This window comes from Myxine glutinosa, chromosome 9, assembly GCF_964187855.1.
Source record: "Myxine glutinosa chromosome 9, kmMyxGlut1.1, whole genome shotgun sequence".
Classification (NCBI taxonomy): Eukaryota; Metazoa; Chordata; class Myxini; order Myxiniformes; family Myxinidae; genus Myxine; species Myxine glutinosa.
The window spans coordinates 50,593,835-50,608,250 of record NC_136269.1 but is presented as its reverse complement, the minus strand read 5'-3'; the positions used below and the strand labels follow the sequence as shown (position 1 = coordinate 50,608,250).

Genomic DNA, 14,416 nt, shown 5'->3' with positions numbered 1-14,416 from the left:
ACGGTGAATACATTTCAATTTTCCACAAATATGCTGAGTCGAAGCATTATAAACAGAGAATAATTATTGGTGGTTGTAGTAATACAAACCCAGATGGTTTCATGCTATACCAATGGCCGAAAGATACTAAATTTGCCAGAAATTGGACGAGGTTTGTCCGAAATACCTGAGTGCGGATGGGGCTTAAGAATGTTCTCTTTTGTGCTCGGAACATTTTACAGAACACTGCTATGAAACAACAGAGATTGCTGTTGTTCTTGTAGTTATCCGCAATGATAAATAGAGGATGCCATCCCCAAAATTAAGCGGAAGAAACAGCCGTTGCTCGAAACTATAAGACCATCTCTACCCAGCTACCAGTACATGTGCATGGGCGATTTGAGCGGTGAATCAAACACTTGTTGGCCTGTCAGTGACCAATTTCACTTTGCCACCAATCCACACCCTCACTCCCCCCTCCTCTTGGGCAGGACATCGACATGGCGCATCACAGCACAGCATTGACATGACGGTGGGACATAACATAGCATGACCATAGACCAAAATGCCTTCCAGGGAAAATATGAAATGGAACAACCCTGTAATATATGTCACCGGGTCAGCCTGCGATGGTGGAACAAATCATTCATCCCCCATTTTGTCGGCGGTGTCCGAGTGTGCTTGGCCGGTGTCCGAGTGAGCTTGGGCGATGTCCGTACAGTGTCGTTTCATGGCCATGCTGAGTCATGGCCGTGTTGTGTCATGTCTGTGCTGTGTCCATGCTGTATCCATGCTGTCGTCTCGTATTTATTCTGGAGTAATATAACTGATTTATCAATTAACACAAAATCCCCGATAAACCGGCAATTGAATGGAAAAACAACCTTCCAATATGTAGTGAACATGCAACTGGCAGTTTCATCTTCACTAACACTTCCATTATCACCATGCTCATCTGAATCACTCATATAAGGGTCAAAAGGATGTGGCTCTCTAATTCCCCCGAAAGCGTTTCCATCACAAATTTTGTCTCCAATAGCTTCTTCAAAATCCCACTGATCAGTTGAAAGAGCTAACATTTATTTCACAAACAAATCAAACAGACAAACAAAATATGTAAAAGGAGGGAGCGGTAGACAAGATGGGGAGAGAAGGGGAAGCACACAAACACAACATTTGAGAGCAGGGATATCGGGAGATGTGTGGGAGGGAGAGGGCTTGGGGGGAGGAGGCGAGGGGGTGTGGGAGAAGTATAAAACACAAGGACACCAAGGACTTCCAGGACAGAAGTTGGTATTTCAAAAAAGTGGATTTGGGGTGAAATTAGCGGGGGTAGAAAAGATCAAGGTTTTGGATGGGGGAAGATGACGTTGAGAAGATGAAGATGACAATGAGTTGCTAATGACGGCGGAATCAGTATAGGAATCCCATCTCAAAATACGCTATTTGTTTATGTAAGCTCCCATTTGAATCAATGTGGGCGTTTTGAGTGTGATGTCGCTGGCAAAAATCGAACATCGATACTTTAGGACTTTAGGCACTTTGGGATTGGCAAAAAGACTTTACATTTTTTTCTCCTTCAAATTAGACCATGATTAATGATTTTCAATGGTTTTTAAAAATTGCCTTTGGGTTCATATTTAAGTACCTCAGAGTATTTTTTGACGTGATTGATGACGATCCAGTTAAGTTCTGGTGAATGACCCAGCTGAGATTATGGGTGTTGGTTGACCTTTCTTCAAGAACAATAAGATACACCTTCACGCAAAGTGGTCTCTGGATGCGTCATTGCCCGAGAACCTTTGCTGAAGAGAGATAATCAAATTAAAATGCTGAAGTGAGCAGCCGAAATGAAACAGGAGGCTTATGAAACCTGGAAGCAGGTATGGTTTACCTATAAGTAACAGTTTGAATTGTTGGTAATGATCAACAGGAGTTTGTTTGAAGGCTAAGCGGAGAGCTATATAACAGTCAGTGGACAACACCTCCAGTAAAGCCTTGGGGTGGATCAACACAAGTGTGAGGATGCATCTCAGCCAAGGGAGCCATATAACAATCAGTGGACAACACCTCCAGTAAAGCCTTGGGGTGGATCAACACAAGTGTGAGGATGCATCTCAGCCAAGGGAGCCATATAACAATCAGTGGACAACACCTCCAGTAAAGCCTTGGGGTGGATCAACACAAGTGTGGGGATGCATCTCAGCCAAGGGAGCCATATAACAATCAGTGGACAACACCTCCAGTAAAGCCTTGGGGTGGATCAACACAAGTGTGGGGATGCATCTCAGCCAAGGGAGCCATATAACAGTCAGTGGGTTTGCATAAAGTCAAAGGTACACACTGATTGCCGAAAACAAATCAAACCGCAACCAAATACCTTGGATGAATTGTGGAAACGTTGCAGGATATGTAGAACAACACTCCCCACACCCATGCATTATATTAAACTGAATGGGAGCATGAAAACAATGTGTCATGTTCTTTATAAATCAGAGGGTTCATATGCCAAACACAAATGCACTGTACAACATGTTCATTTTGTTTTTGCATATTTTCTGTCATAAATGCATGGTCTATGTATTTTATATACTAGTGGGGTTACCCGTGGGAATCCCGCGGACATGGAGGTGTATCGTTGCGATGAGTGCAGCCGTTTTTGCAGTACCCAGGACATTAACGTTAGGCGGGAGTCCAAACCTGAAAATGCTGGAGACCAAACCTGAAATTGAAAAAACAATACCTATTTTAAAGGCCTATTTTAGCCTATTTAGCTATTTTAGCCTAAGGAAAAAAGCCTATTTTACTCCAGGGGGTCCCAGGATTACCCACCCAAAATTTCGTTGCGATCAGTTCCGCCGTTTTTGCTGTACCCGGGAACGGAAAGATGGACATTTGGTGAATTATAGTAAGATCACTCAGTTGCAATTACTCATTATTTGTGCATTTTCCTCTTCCATAATTATTTCTAATATTGTATATGCATATACGAGTATGTTTTCTTTGTGATGGAAAACTTTTGTAATCCTGTAATTTGTTATTGTTTTGCAGCTAATCCTAAACTCAATTATAAAAGATTTTGAGCTCAAATTGGAGGAGAAAAACATCAGAGATTCAAGGTGAGCTTGAGGAAAACTGCCACTTAAGTAGTGGAGTGTTTGGCCCGCTAAGTGTGACATGGCCAAAATGCAATAGGATTTACTGATTTTAGAAATACCATTGCCATGTGTGGTTTGCATTATTGTGCAGTAGCCTAGTTGTATCGCTCATCACAATGCTTTGTTTTTATCACAATATACGACTGAGTGGTGAATACATTAGATTGAAAACCTAAATATTGTAGGTGCAACTCCCGTATTCTTGCAAAACTTCATCGGGAATTTCAGCGCCCATTAAATGTGGCGAATATCGACATCAAGGTTGCATTTGACCAGACATCCCTATGAAAGGTGCTGAGAGGCAATGGAGTTCCTTCATCACTTCTCTTGGTCCGGAACCTCCATGAATATACAGCAGCCTGTGTTAGAGTGGACACCGACTTATCACCACCTTTCTCCGCGTCTTCTAGAGAAGTCGTCACCGATCTAATATATGCAGATGATGCTGCCCTATTAGTGAGAGACCCTATCCACTGGCTGGCCGTGTTCAACCGCTTTGAATTGGTTGCTAAAAGCCAAGGATCCCATTGGTCCCTCCTCCCTATCAGTACCTATCTCCTGTGTAGTTGTAGAGTCAGTGGACCACTTTACCTACCTGGGCTGCAACATTCGTTCATCTGATTACTGCAGCCCTAATGTGCATAGACGAATTGGCATGACTGGTTCTGTCATGAGGCAACTAGACGCTGTCTGGCAACAGCACCATCTTAGTTTACCATCAAAGCTCCGTATTTACAGAACATGTATCCTTCCTGTTCTACTCTATGGTTGTGAGCGCTGAACCCTTTTGAAAAAGGACCAAGATATCCTACAAGCCTTTCATATGCGATGCCAACGCCATATCCTTGGGGTTCGATGGTATGACCGAGTCTCAAACAGGACCATTTGTGAGATCACTAGACTCGGCCTGATCACACTCGATATTACAAGGAGATGCTATTCCCTGTTTGGACACATCCGCCACTTAATTGAACATGTACCGGCTCAGATTTCCCTGGATTTTGGCACGAATATTTACCAAGGTCACCGACCCGATCCAACCACCGTCCTCGAGGACGCCCAAGACTCTATTGGTTACGCCAGTGTGCCAATGAGATTGGTCTTATCCCACGTCAATGTTGGCAAAAGGCGGAAGACCGACAGTTATTTGGGTCGCTACGTCCATAAGTCGGGCATGCGGATTAGTAGTAGTAGTAGTAGTAGTTAGTAGTAGTAGTTCCAATTAAAGCAGCGGTATAAAGAGTTGATTCTGTACTTCTATGAAATGAGCAAGTCTCAGCATTACTCTATTAATCTTTTTCTTCTTCTAATTCTTCCTCATCCTATCTTTATAAGAGGTGAGGCCAATGGTACCAAGCTTCAGCCCTGCCTTGAACATGATACCCCTCCAGTTCCCCCTGTCCTCAGCCAACTCTCTTCACTCTCTAACCACCCCCACCTTATTGATATCCTTCCTCACACAATACTCCCATCTTAGCTATGGTCTACCTCTTTTCCTCCTACCTTGCTCCCTAAACCTATATTCTCTCTTTGCCATTCTGTCTTCCTCCATTTGCACCGTGTCCAGCCCACTTCAGCCGGATTTTTTTTACCAATACTAATACTATATAATTTCTGTTTCCCATAATCCCGAATTCCGTTCACACTAAATGGACTGTTTGATCATAAATTTCACTTGGATGTTGGAGAACATTACGAATAGATGAGTTACTGACATACAAGAGGGGTGCAGGTACTAAATGTTTTGCGTCATCTAAAGAAAATAATTTCCCCAACACAGAGACTGCTAACATGGTTAACAAGAATCATTCTCGGCAAACTTCAAATGAGCTGCCTGTGTGGAAACAATGCAATACAAAATTTGGCGACTTGAGAAGTTTCAGCACATATAAATGTTGCTACGGCTATGGACGTACGGTGATTTTCCACCAACTGTAATTCCTCTTACTTTTTTCTTTCTAACCTTTATTCCTTGTTCTTTTTTCTTTATAACCTTTTTTTCTCTTTCTTTTTTTCTGTAGAACCTTTATTTCTCTTCCTTTTATCTTTCTAACCTTAATTTGTCTTTCTAACCTTTATTCCTCTTTCTTTTTTCTTTTTAACCTTTATTCCTCTTTCTTTTTTCTTTATAACCTTTATTCCTCTTTCATTTTCTTTATAACCTTTATTCCTCTTTCATTTTCTTTCTAACCTTTATTCCTCTTTCGTTTTTCTTTTTAACCTTTATTCCTCTTTCGTTTTTCTTTTTAACCTTTATTCCTCTTTCTTTTTTCTTTATAACCTTTATTTGTCTTTCTTTTTTCATTATAACCTCTATTCCTCTTTCTTTTTTCTTTATAACCTTTATTTCTCTTTCTTTTTTCTTTATAACCTCTATTTGTCTTTCTTTTTTCATTATAACCTCTATTCCTCTTTCTTTTTTCTTTATAACCTTTATTTGTCTTTCTTTTTTCATTATAACCTCTATTTCTCTTTCTTTTTTCTTTATAACCTCTATTTCTCTTTCTTTTTTTTCTGTAGAACCTTTATTTCTCTTCCTTTTATCTTTCTAACCTTTATTTCTCTTTCTAACCTTTATTTCTCTTTCTGTTTTCTTTATAACCATTATTTGTCTTTCTTTTTCTTTCTAACCTTTATTCCTCTTTCATTTTCTTTCTAACCTTTATTCCTTGTTCTTTTTAGCCTTTATTTATCTCTTTTTCTTCTTTCTAACCTTTATTTCTCTTTCTTTTTTCTTTATAACCTTAATTTCTCTTTCTTTTTTCTTTATAACCTTAATTTCTCTTTCTTTTTTTCTGTAGAACTTTTATTTCTCTTCCTTTTATCTTTCTAACCTTTATTTCTCTTTCTTTTTTCTTTATAACCTTTATTTCTCTTCCTTTTATCTTTCTAACCTTTATTCCTCTTTCTTTTTTCTTTATAACCTTTATTTGTCTTTCTTTTTTCATTATAACCTCTATTTCTCTTTCTTTTTTCTTTATAACCTCTATTTGTCTTTCTTTTTTCATTATAACCTCTATTTCTCTTTCTTTTTTCTTTATAACCTCTATTTCTCTTTCTTTTTTCTTTATAACCTTTATTTGTCTTTCTTTTTTCATTATAACCTCTATTCCTCTTTCTTTTTTCTTTCTAACCTTTATTTCTCTTTCTTTTTTCTTTATAACCTCTATTTGTCTTTCTTTTTTCATTATAACCTCTATTCCTCTTTCTTTTTTCTTTATAACCTTTATTTGTCTTTCTTTTTTCATTATAACCTCTATTTCTCTTTCTTTTTTCTTTATAACCTCTATTTCTCTTTCTTTTTTTTCTGTAGAACCTTTATTTCTCTTCCTTTTATCTTTCTAACCTTTATTTCTCTTTCTAACCTTTATTTCTCTTTTTGTTTTCTTTATAACCATTATTTGTCTTTCTTTTTTCTGTAGAACCTTTATTTCTCTTTTTCTGTAGAACCTTTATTTCTCTTCCTTTTATCTTTCTAACCTTTATTCCTCTTTCTTTTTTCTTTATAACGTTTATTCCTCTTTCGTTTTCTTTTTAACCTTTATTCCTCTTTCTTTTTTCTTTATAACGTTTATTCCTCTTTCGTTTTCTTTTTAACCTTTATTCCTCTTTCTTTTTTCTTTATAACGTTTATTCCTCTTTCTTTTTTCTTTATAACCTTTATTTCTATTTCTTTTTTTCTGTAGAACCTTTATTTGTCTTCCTTTTATCTTTCTAACCTTAATTTCTCTTTCTTTCTAACCCTTATTCCTCTTTCTTTTTTCTTTAGAACCTTTATTTCTCTTTTTTTTTCTTCTGTAGAACCTTTTTTCTCTTCCTTTTATCTTTCTAACCTTAATTTCTCTTTCTAACCTTTATTCCTCTTTCTTTTTTCTTTATAACGTTTATTCCTCTTTCGTTTTCTTTCTAACCTTTATTCCTCTTTCGTTTTCTTTTTAACCCTTATTCCTCTTTCTTTTTTCTTTATAACCTTTATTTCTATTTCTTTTTTTCTGTAGAACCTTTATATCTCTTTTTTTTTTTTTTTTTTTTTTTTTTGTATACAAGATCGAGGCTCGTGAAAGAGCGAACATTAATCACACAGAAAGACAAACCGACACATAAAACATATAACATAGGGAGCGGTAGACAAGATGGGGAGAGAGGGGGAAGGACACAAACACAACATTTGAGAGCAGGGACCGACCGAGAGACATGGAGACATCGAGAGATCTGAGAGAGGGCGAGGGCTTTGGGGGGGGGGGGGCGTGGGAAGGGGGCAGTGGGAGAGGAATAAAACATATGGACACTGCCAGGACTTCCAGGAAAGAAGTTGGAATTTCAAAAAAGGTGGATCTGGGGTGAATTAGCGGGGGTAGAAAAGATCAAGGTTTTGGATGGGGGAAGATAAGAGATGGTGGTGAACAGCTGTTTTAAAGACCTGGAGGGAGGAGTGGGATTGAAGGGAGTGAGGTAGTTTGTTCCAGAGGCGGGAGAAAAGAGGAATGAAAGAGTGAAGGTGAGCGGAGAGCCGAGATTTCGGCAGTTTAACCATCAGAGGGTTGCTGGCAGATCTTGTGCGACCTGTAGGAATATTTGGGGGACAGAGCACAGAGAGAGCTGGGGGTGCAAGGCCGGAGAGGAGTCGGTAGAAGACAGAAAGACCACCTACCTGCCTGCGGTGAGTGAGTGAAAGGCCCTCAGAGATAGCTTCATCGTGGGAGATTCCAATAATTCTGAAAGCTTTGGTTTCAACAGCGTGAAGCCGAGCTAGGTGTGAGGCAGGAGCACCGGCCCATAGGGGAGAACAGTATTCCATTGAGCTGCGGATGAAAGCCTTGTATGTGGTGAGGAGCTCAGGTGTGCCGAGGAAGGACTTCGCACGACGGAGGATGCCCAGTCGGCGACTGGCTTTGGAGGCCAGCTTGGAAATATGGTTTTCCCAAGAAAGATCATGGCAGATAGTGAGACCCAAAATCTTGAGCGACAGAACTTCTTGGAGAGGATTGTTGAGAAAGTAGATGGGAGGGTTGTCCAGTCGATCTTTTCGGAGAGACATAGTAAGAGTGTGAGATTTGTCAGGATTGAAAGACATGTTCCACTTGTTTGACCAGTCTGTGATTTTGTCCAGGTCTTCAGAGAGTGAGGAGGCAGCAGACTGCCGATCTGAGGGAAGAGGAATGGAGCGGCAGAGAGTGGAGTCATCAGCAAAGAGATAGAGAGGATTTTCGAGAGAGTCAGAGAGATCATTGATGAAGACCAGAAAAAGCACGGGGCCCAGAACACTGCCTTGGGGAACTCCAGCCTGAACAGGAAGAGGAGATGAGAGAAACCCATTCAAGGCCACACGTTGACGACGACTAGAGAGGAAGTCCGCCAGCCATGCGTGGAGATTTCCATGGATACCAAAGGAGGAGAGTTTGGTGAGCAGAGCGGGGTGCCAGACCGTGTCGAAGGCACGTGATATGTCGAGGGAGACAGCTCTAATTTCCTGTTTGGCATTGAGGACCTCCATCCATTGTTGAGACAGCAGAAGCAGCATGTCCAGAGTAGAGTGACCTGGTCTGAAACCAAATTGATGATCAGAGATCAAGCCATTGGAGAAGAGGAAAGATTTCATATCAGAAGCAATGATGGATTCCATGACTTTGCTGATAATTGGGAGAAGGCTGATTGGTCTGTAGTTGCTAGGATCTGTTTTTGCACCTTGTTTGTGCAAAGCGGTGATGTTGGCTGATTTCCAAGCAGATGGCAGTTGACCTTGAGCAAAAGAGAGGGTGAAGAGAACAGAGAGAGGGTGAGATAGAGCAGCAGAGCAGGATTTTAGGACCCGTGGGCTGATGCCGTCGGGTCCAGTTGCAGAATCAGAGTCGAGGGTTGACAGAAACTTTTCCACCTTGTCAGGAGGAAAGGACACGGAGTCCAGGAGCAGCAGGGTACGACTGGGTATGGTGGGTACAGAGAGGGATGGGTTTGGGACACAAGATTTAGAGGCAAACACAGAGTTGAGGCATTCAGCTTTTTCACTTGCGGAGTCAGCTGTGTAGCCGTTTGAGGTAAGGGAGGGGATGGAGGGGGAACAAACACCAGAAACGGATTTGACCAGACGCCACCAGGATTTGGAAGAGGGAGACAGATAAGAGAGTTCGGTCTTGAGAACGGAGAGATATTGTTTCCTGGCTCTCCTGAGGGAGGACACACACTTGTTTCGGGCTTTGTGAAAGGAAATGAGATTTCCTTCCGTTGGATTTGCTTTCCAGGAGACGAAGGCAAGTTGTTTCTGGGCAACAGCCTCACCACAAGATTCCGTGTACCATGGACGGGAGGAAGGGTATGACAACTGAAGATGAGATGGGATAAATCTGTGCATGAGAGAGAGCAATTTACTTTGGAAGAATTCCCAGGATGAGTTGATGTCAGAGGTGGTAGAGATGGGAGACCAGTCCAGATGATTGATGGCTGCTTGAAGACCGTGCCAGTTGGCCTGAGTGAAATGCCAGACTCGTCGACGCTGAGCAGGCTCCCTGAGGATGGTCAGAGAGATGTCCACTTTAACAAGGACATGATCAGATGATCCGATCGGAGCAGAAGAAGAGCAGCAGACATTTTCAGGGAAGTTAGTCATAACCAAGTCCAGAAGAGAAGATGTTCCATTGACTGAGATCCGGGTCGGGAAATTGACAGATTGTGTCAGTCCCAGTGAGTCGCAGAAGTCCTTTGCTGAAGAGCCATGGCTGGTGAGAGAGGTACCCACACCCAGCCAACTGGCATGATGACAGTTGAAATCACCACATATGAGGAAGAGAGAGTTGGGATGAGTAGATAGAAGTTGGTCCATATCATCAGACAGCGAGATGTAGATGGAGTCATCACTACTACATCACTACATCTAGTCATCACTAGATGGACTCTTCCTTTTATCTTTCCAACCTTAATTTCTCTTTCTTTCTAACCCTTATTCCTCTTTCTTTTTTCTTTATAACCTTTATTCCTCTTTCGTTTTCTTTATAACGTTTATTCCTCTTTCGTTTTCTTTCTAACCTTTATTCCTCTTTCATTTTCTTTCTAACCCTTATTCCTCTTTCTTTTTTCTTTAGAACCTTTATTTCTCTTTCTTTTTTCTTAAGAACCTTTATTTCTCTTTCTTTTTTCTTTCTAACCTTTATTTCTCTTTCTTTTTCTTTAGAACCCTTATTCCTCTTTCTTTTTTCTTTATAACCTTTATTCCTCTTTCGTTTTCTTTTTAACCCTTATTCCTCTTTCTTTTTCTTTATAACCTTTATTTCTCTTTCTTTTTTTCTGTAGAACCTTTATTTCTCTTCCTTTTATCTTTCTAACCTTAATTTCTCTTTCTAACCTTTATTTCTCTTTCTGTTTTCTTTATAACCATTATTTGTCTTTCTTTTTTCTTTAGAACCTTTATTTCTCTTTCTTTTTTCTTAAGAACCTTTATATCTTTCTTTTTTCTGTAGAACCTTTATTTCTCTTCCTTTTATCTTTCTAACCTTAATTTGTCTTTCTAACCTTTATTCCTCTTTCTTTTTTCTTTCTAACCTTTATACCTCTTTCATTTTCTTTCTAACCTTTATTCCTTGTTCTTTTTAGCCTTTATTTATCTCTTTTTCTTCTTTCTAACCTTTATTTCTCTTTCTTTTTTCTGTAGAACCTTTATTTCTCTTCCTTTTATCTTTCTAACCTTAATTTCTCTTTCTAACCTTTATTTCTCTTTCTGTTTTCTTTATAACCATTATTTGTCTTTCTTTTGTCTTTCTAACCTTTATTTCTCTTTCTTTTTTTCTGTAGAACCTTTATTTCTCTTCCTTTTATCTTTCTAACCTTAATTTCTCTTCCTTTTATCTTTCTAACCTTAATTTCTCTTCCTTTTATCTTTCTAACCTTAATTTCTCTTTCTAACCTTTATTTCTCTTTCGTTTTCTTTTGAACCCTTAATCCTCTTTCTTTTTTCTGTCTAACCTTTATTTCTCCTTTTTTTCGACCTTTATTTTTTTTATTTTTTTTTCAGTTTTATACAAAACCTAGTCATCCCTTGATCAAGAGAATCATGTATAAGATGCATGTTACCATTACAAATGTCGTGTGGTGCTTTTTTTTTTAACTTATAGCATTTTACTTACAAGCATTTTACTTTTTCTATTTTACTTACTATCAAGCTATCTATTTTTATTTTATTATCAAGATCGATATTTTACTCTCAATCATTTTGCTTTTTTTACTTTTTTACTTACAGCATTTTACTTACAAGCTATTAAACATATTTATAAACCAATGAAACTTTCTATTTTATTCAATTTCATATCCCATCTAATTTATTGTTATGAAGGCTCGGGCCAATTCAAACTTTTGACAACTATCTCTCTGTGACCTCTACCCAGGAGCGTTGGGGATAGCCGGAGTGGCTTTCTGGGGAACGTTTTCCAGAGAAGGAAGTGAAAAACTCTTGAGCATCAGCAAGAATGTTTAAGAATTTACAACATTCCTGTGGACGAGTGGGTCTTTGCAACATCAACCTCATATTCCAATCTGAAGAAGTGTTGGGAACAAATTGCCTTGGGTAACTATAATAGGGCATTACAGTGAGGAGTGTGATGGTGCAAACTTTTGTGACATATTATCCAGGGCTCTTGAGGTGCACATTAAGGAGCAGTGGTTAGTGATCAGCTTCATCCCTTTTCCATGGAACAGTGTGTTTCAAGTCGACCAGATCCTGGCAACATGGAGATTAGTCCACAACAAGTCTTGGTGCTTTTGCTGTCCTTCCAACTTTTGCGTATTAGCTGTAAAAAAAATACTTGTCTTGAGCAGTTGCTTTGGGTTACAGGCCTCGCTTGAGACCTTTCCTGGGTACAGACTGTGTTGCTGTTGGTGTGAAGAAGCAAATTGGCATTATGTTTTCACATCGATTACCAATGAAGTCCATGCACCTGTCTTTTGGCAATGATGCATCACATGTTATCTCAAACACTTTGTCCCACATCTTAATCGACTCATAATTCCTGTATTGTTTGTTGCTGTTGTTGCCTTATGTGTATTTTATGTATTACAAGGCCATGTTTTATTTTTGTCACAACAACTGAGGAAATCAATGGAGATGTTACACTATTTTTACCTACCTTTCATTCAACCAATACAAATCCCATGACTGATTCCTCGATGTATTTTAAACCGCGTTGATGTGCACTACATCAACATGGTTTATTTAATGCTTGCATGAGAAAAAAGCATTTTGTGACATCAAAATTATGGGATTCACTGGTGCGCATAAATGGCATCAAAGCATTTTATTGTGGAATAAAGTGTGTGCCATAGGATTATTGAAATGTTTGGGCCTAACTGTTTAATATAACAGGAAGGTCAGGTTAGCATATTGGTTCATTGTTTTCCAAAAAGGCCCACTGTGCATTACCTATGTCTTTACTTATCTTCCGGATTCTTTGATACGTGTCCAATGTATATTACACAGGTGAGTGGGCTTCTTATTTTTAATGATTTGTTTTATATACATATATGGGCCAATGTGTACATCATTTGCACCATGCTGTATTTTATTTATTTATTTTGTTGCTGCTGAAAAACAATAAAACTATATTTCAAGGTCAGAATAAGTTTTCTATTGAAGTTCCATTAGCTTGATATTTTATTATAAAGGTGACATTTGGTGGAAGGAAATTTAATGGGATTCGTTCCAGTCAGTCACTTTGGCATAATGGACAGAAATGAAGGCAGGATGATGGAACTACCTGTACGAAGTCTGTTTTGAACTTGTTTTTTTATTTTTACATGAGTGGGGTGGGTAGAGAGGGCTTGGAGGTGGGTGGTGCTCTTTGCACCACACGGTATAATAGCAACCTTGTTGCAACAAACTGAAGCAAGTTGTGAAATGCCATTAGAACCAACCCCAAAAAAGTTGAGCTATCGAAAGACAAAGCTAAATGTGCTATGCCTGTCAGTATCTTATCAATTTACATAATCCACTGGACCCAAAATGAAACGTCTTGAAAGTCCACAGACATACCGGCCTACTCCAAGTATTTTATGCTTCCTATGGCCATTTTTATGTCTCCACTGATGAAGTCACTGGAGGCATTGTGTTTTCAGGTTGTCTGTCCGTCTGTGTGTCCGTGATAGGTTTCCGCTATTGTGATAACTTAAAAACGGCTGAAGGGATCCAAGTCAAACTTGGTACAAGTATGTATAATGATGTAAAGATAAACAGATTAGATTATCGTGGAAAGAGATCAAAAGTCAGAGGTCCCATTTAGGTAAAAATTGTGTTACCTCGCTAACTTGTGAACCAGTGACGGGATTTTGACCAAATTTGGTACAAGTATATGCTATGACACAAAGATTAACTGATTAGATTTTGTCATCAAGAGGTCAGAGGCCATGTCAGGTAAAAATGTGATACAGAACTTGAGAACAGCTGAATTATAATTATGAAAAGCTGAATTGATTCTTTTTTGGGGTCAAGAGGTCAGAGGTTATGTAAGGTAAAATCCTGTTACCACAATAACTTATGAACCAGTGATGGCATTTTGAGCAAACTTGACATCTACATATATAAAACAGAGATGGCTGTCCATTCGTCCGTTCACGGTTATACTGATTGGCTGGTGTGAGGCTGGGTGCAATGTGATTGGCTCTCTGAAAGACTGAATAATGTATCAGATCGGCTTATTAAAAGCTGATATTCGAAATCTGATGCGATTTTTAAATGAAATAATTAAATAATAGGCTACGTGAAACGTGCGGTAAAATGGGTCCAAAATTATTTATTTTACTCCTTAAAGGTAAAGGTTTTGTTTACTCCTTAAAGGTAATTATTGTATGTCTGATTTTATTTTACACCGTCCAGGAACATCGGTCACATTCTTTTTGGATTCGGATTCTACTTTTATTATACATTTTTAACGTATTGTAATACTTACTGGTACAACATGGAATCACAGTTTGATCATTATTAACAGTGTGTTAATTGGACAACCTCGGCAGACAGGATGACTTCCGAGGTACCTACACTCTCCTCTAAGCTGTCTAGCTTGGGTTTGAATCCAGACCCAGCTATAAACTATCATCACGGTGTTTCACAGGCAGGGTGATTCATCAATGTGTGCATTATAATTGTGTTGAAGAGTGCCGTCTCTCTGTTGGACGTTAAACTGGGCGTCCCGTCTTCTGACATTAGTTGATGGATGTTAAAGATCTCAACGGTATCCTTCACAAAGAGTGTGCGAGATATCGCCAGCACGATCAACAAATTACAAATTCCTGCCATAACTACT

The 14,416-nt window shown here is 39.1% G+C and overlaps 1 protein-coding gene across 4 annotated transcripts in view; it reads left to right on the top strand.

Annotated features, from left to right (window-relative positions):
• LOC137435403 (RAB11-binding protein RELCH homolog) overlaps positions 1 to 12,739 on the top strand; it is a 228,606-nt gene extending 215,867 nt beyond the window's left edge. For all 4 annotated transcript variants that reach the window (XM_078784344.1, XM_068129167.2, XM_068129168.2 and 1 more), the window contains exons 26-27: positions 3,031 to 3,098; positions 11,510 to 12,739. In XM_078784344.1, coding sequence (XP_078640470.1) covers positions 3,031 to 3,098; positions 11,510 to 11,567 — 126 coding nt within the window. In that variant the 3' untranslated portion in view covers positions 11,568 to 12,739. The remainder of the gene's footprint in view (positions 1 to 3,030; positions 3,099 to 11,509) is intronic.
• Positions 12,740 to 14,416: the final 1,677 nt, after the last annotated feature.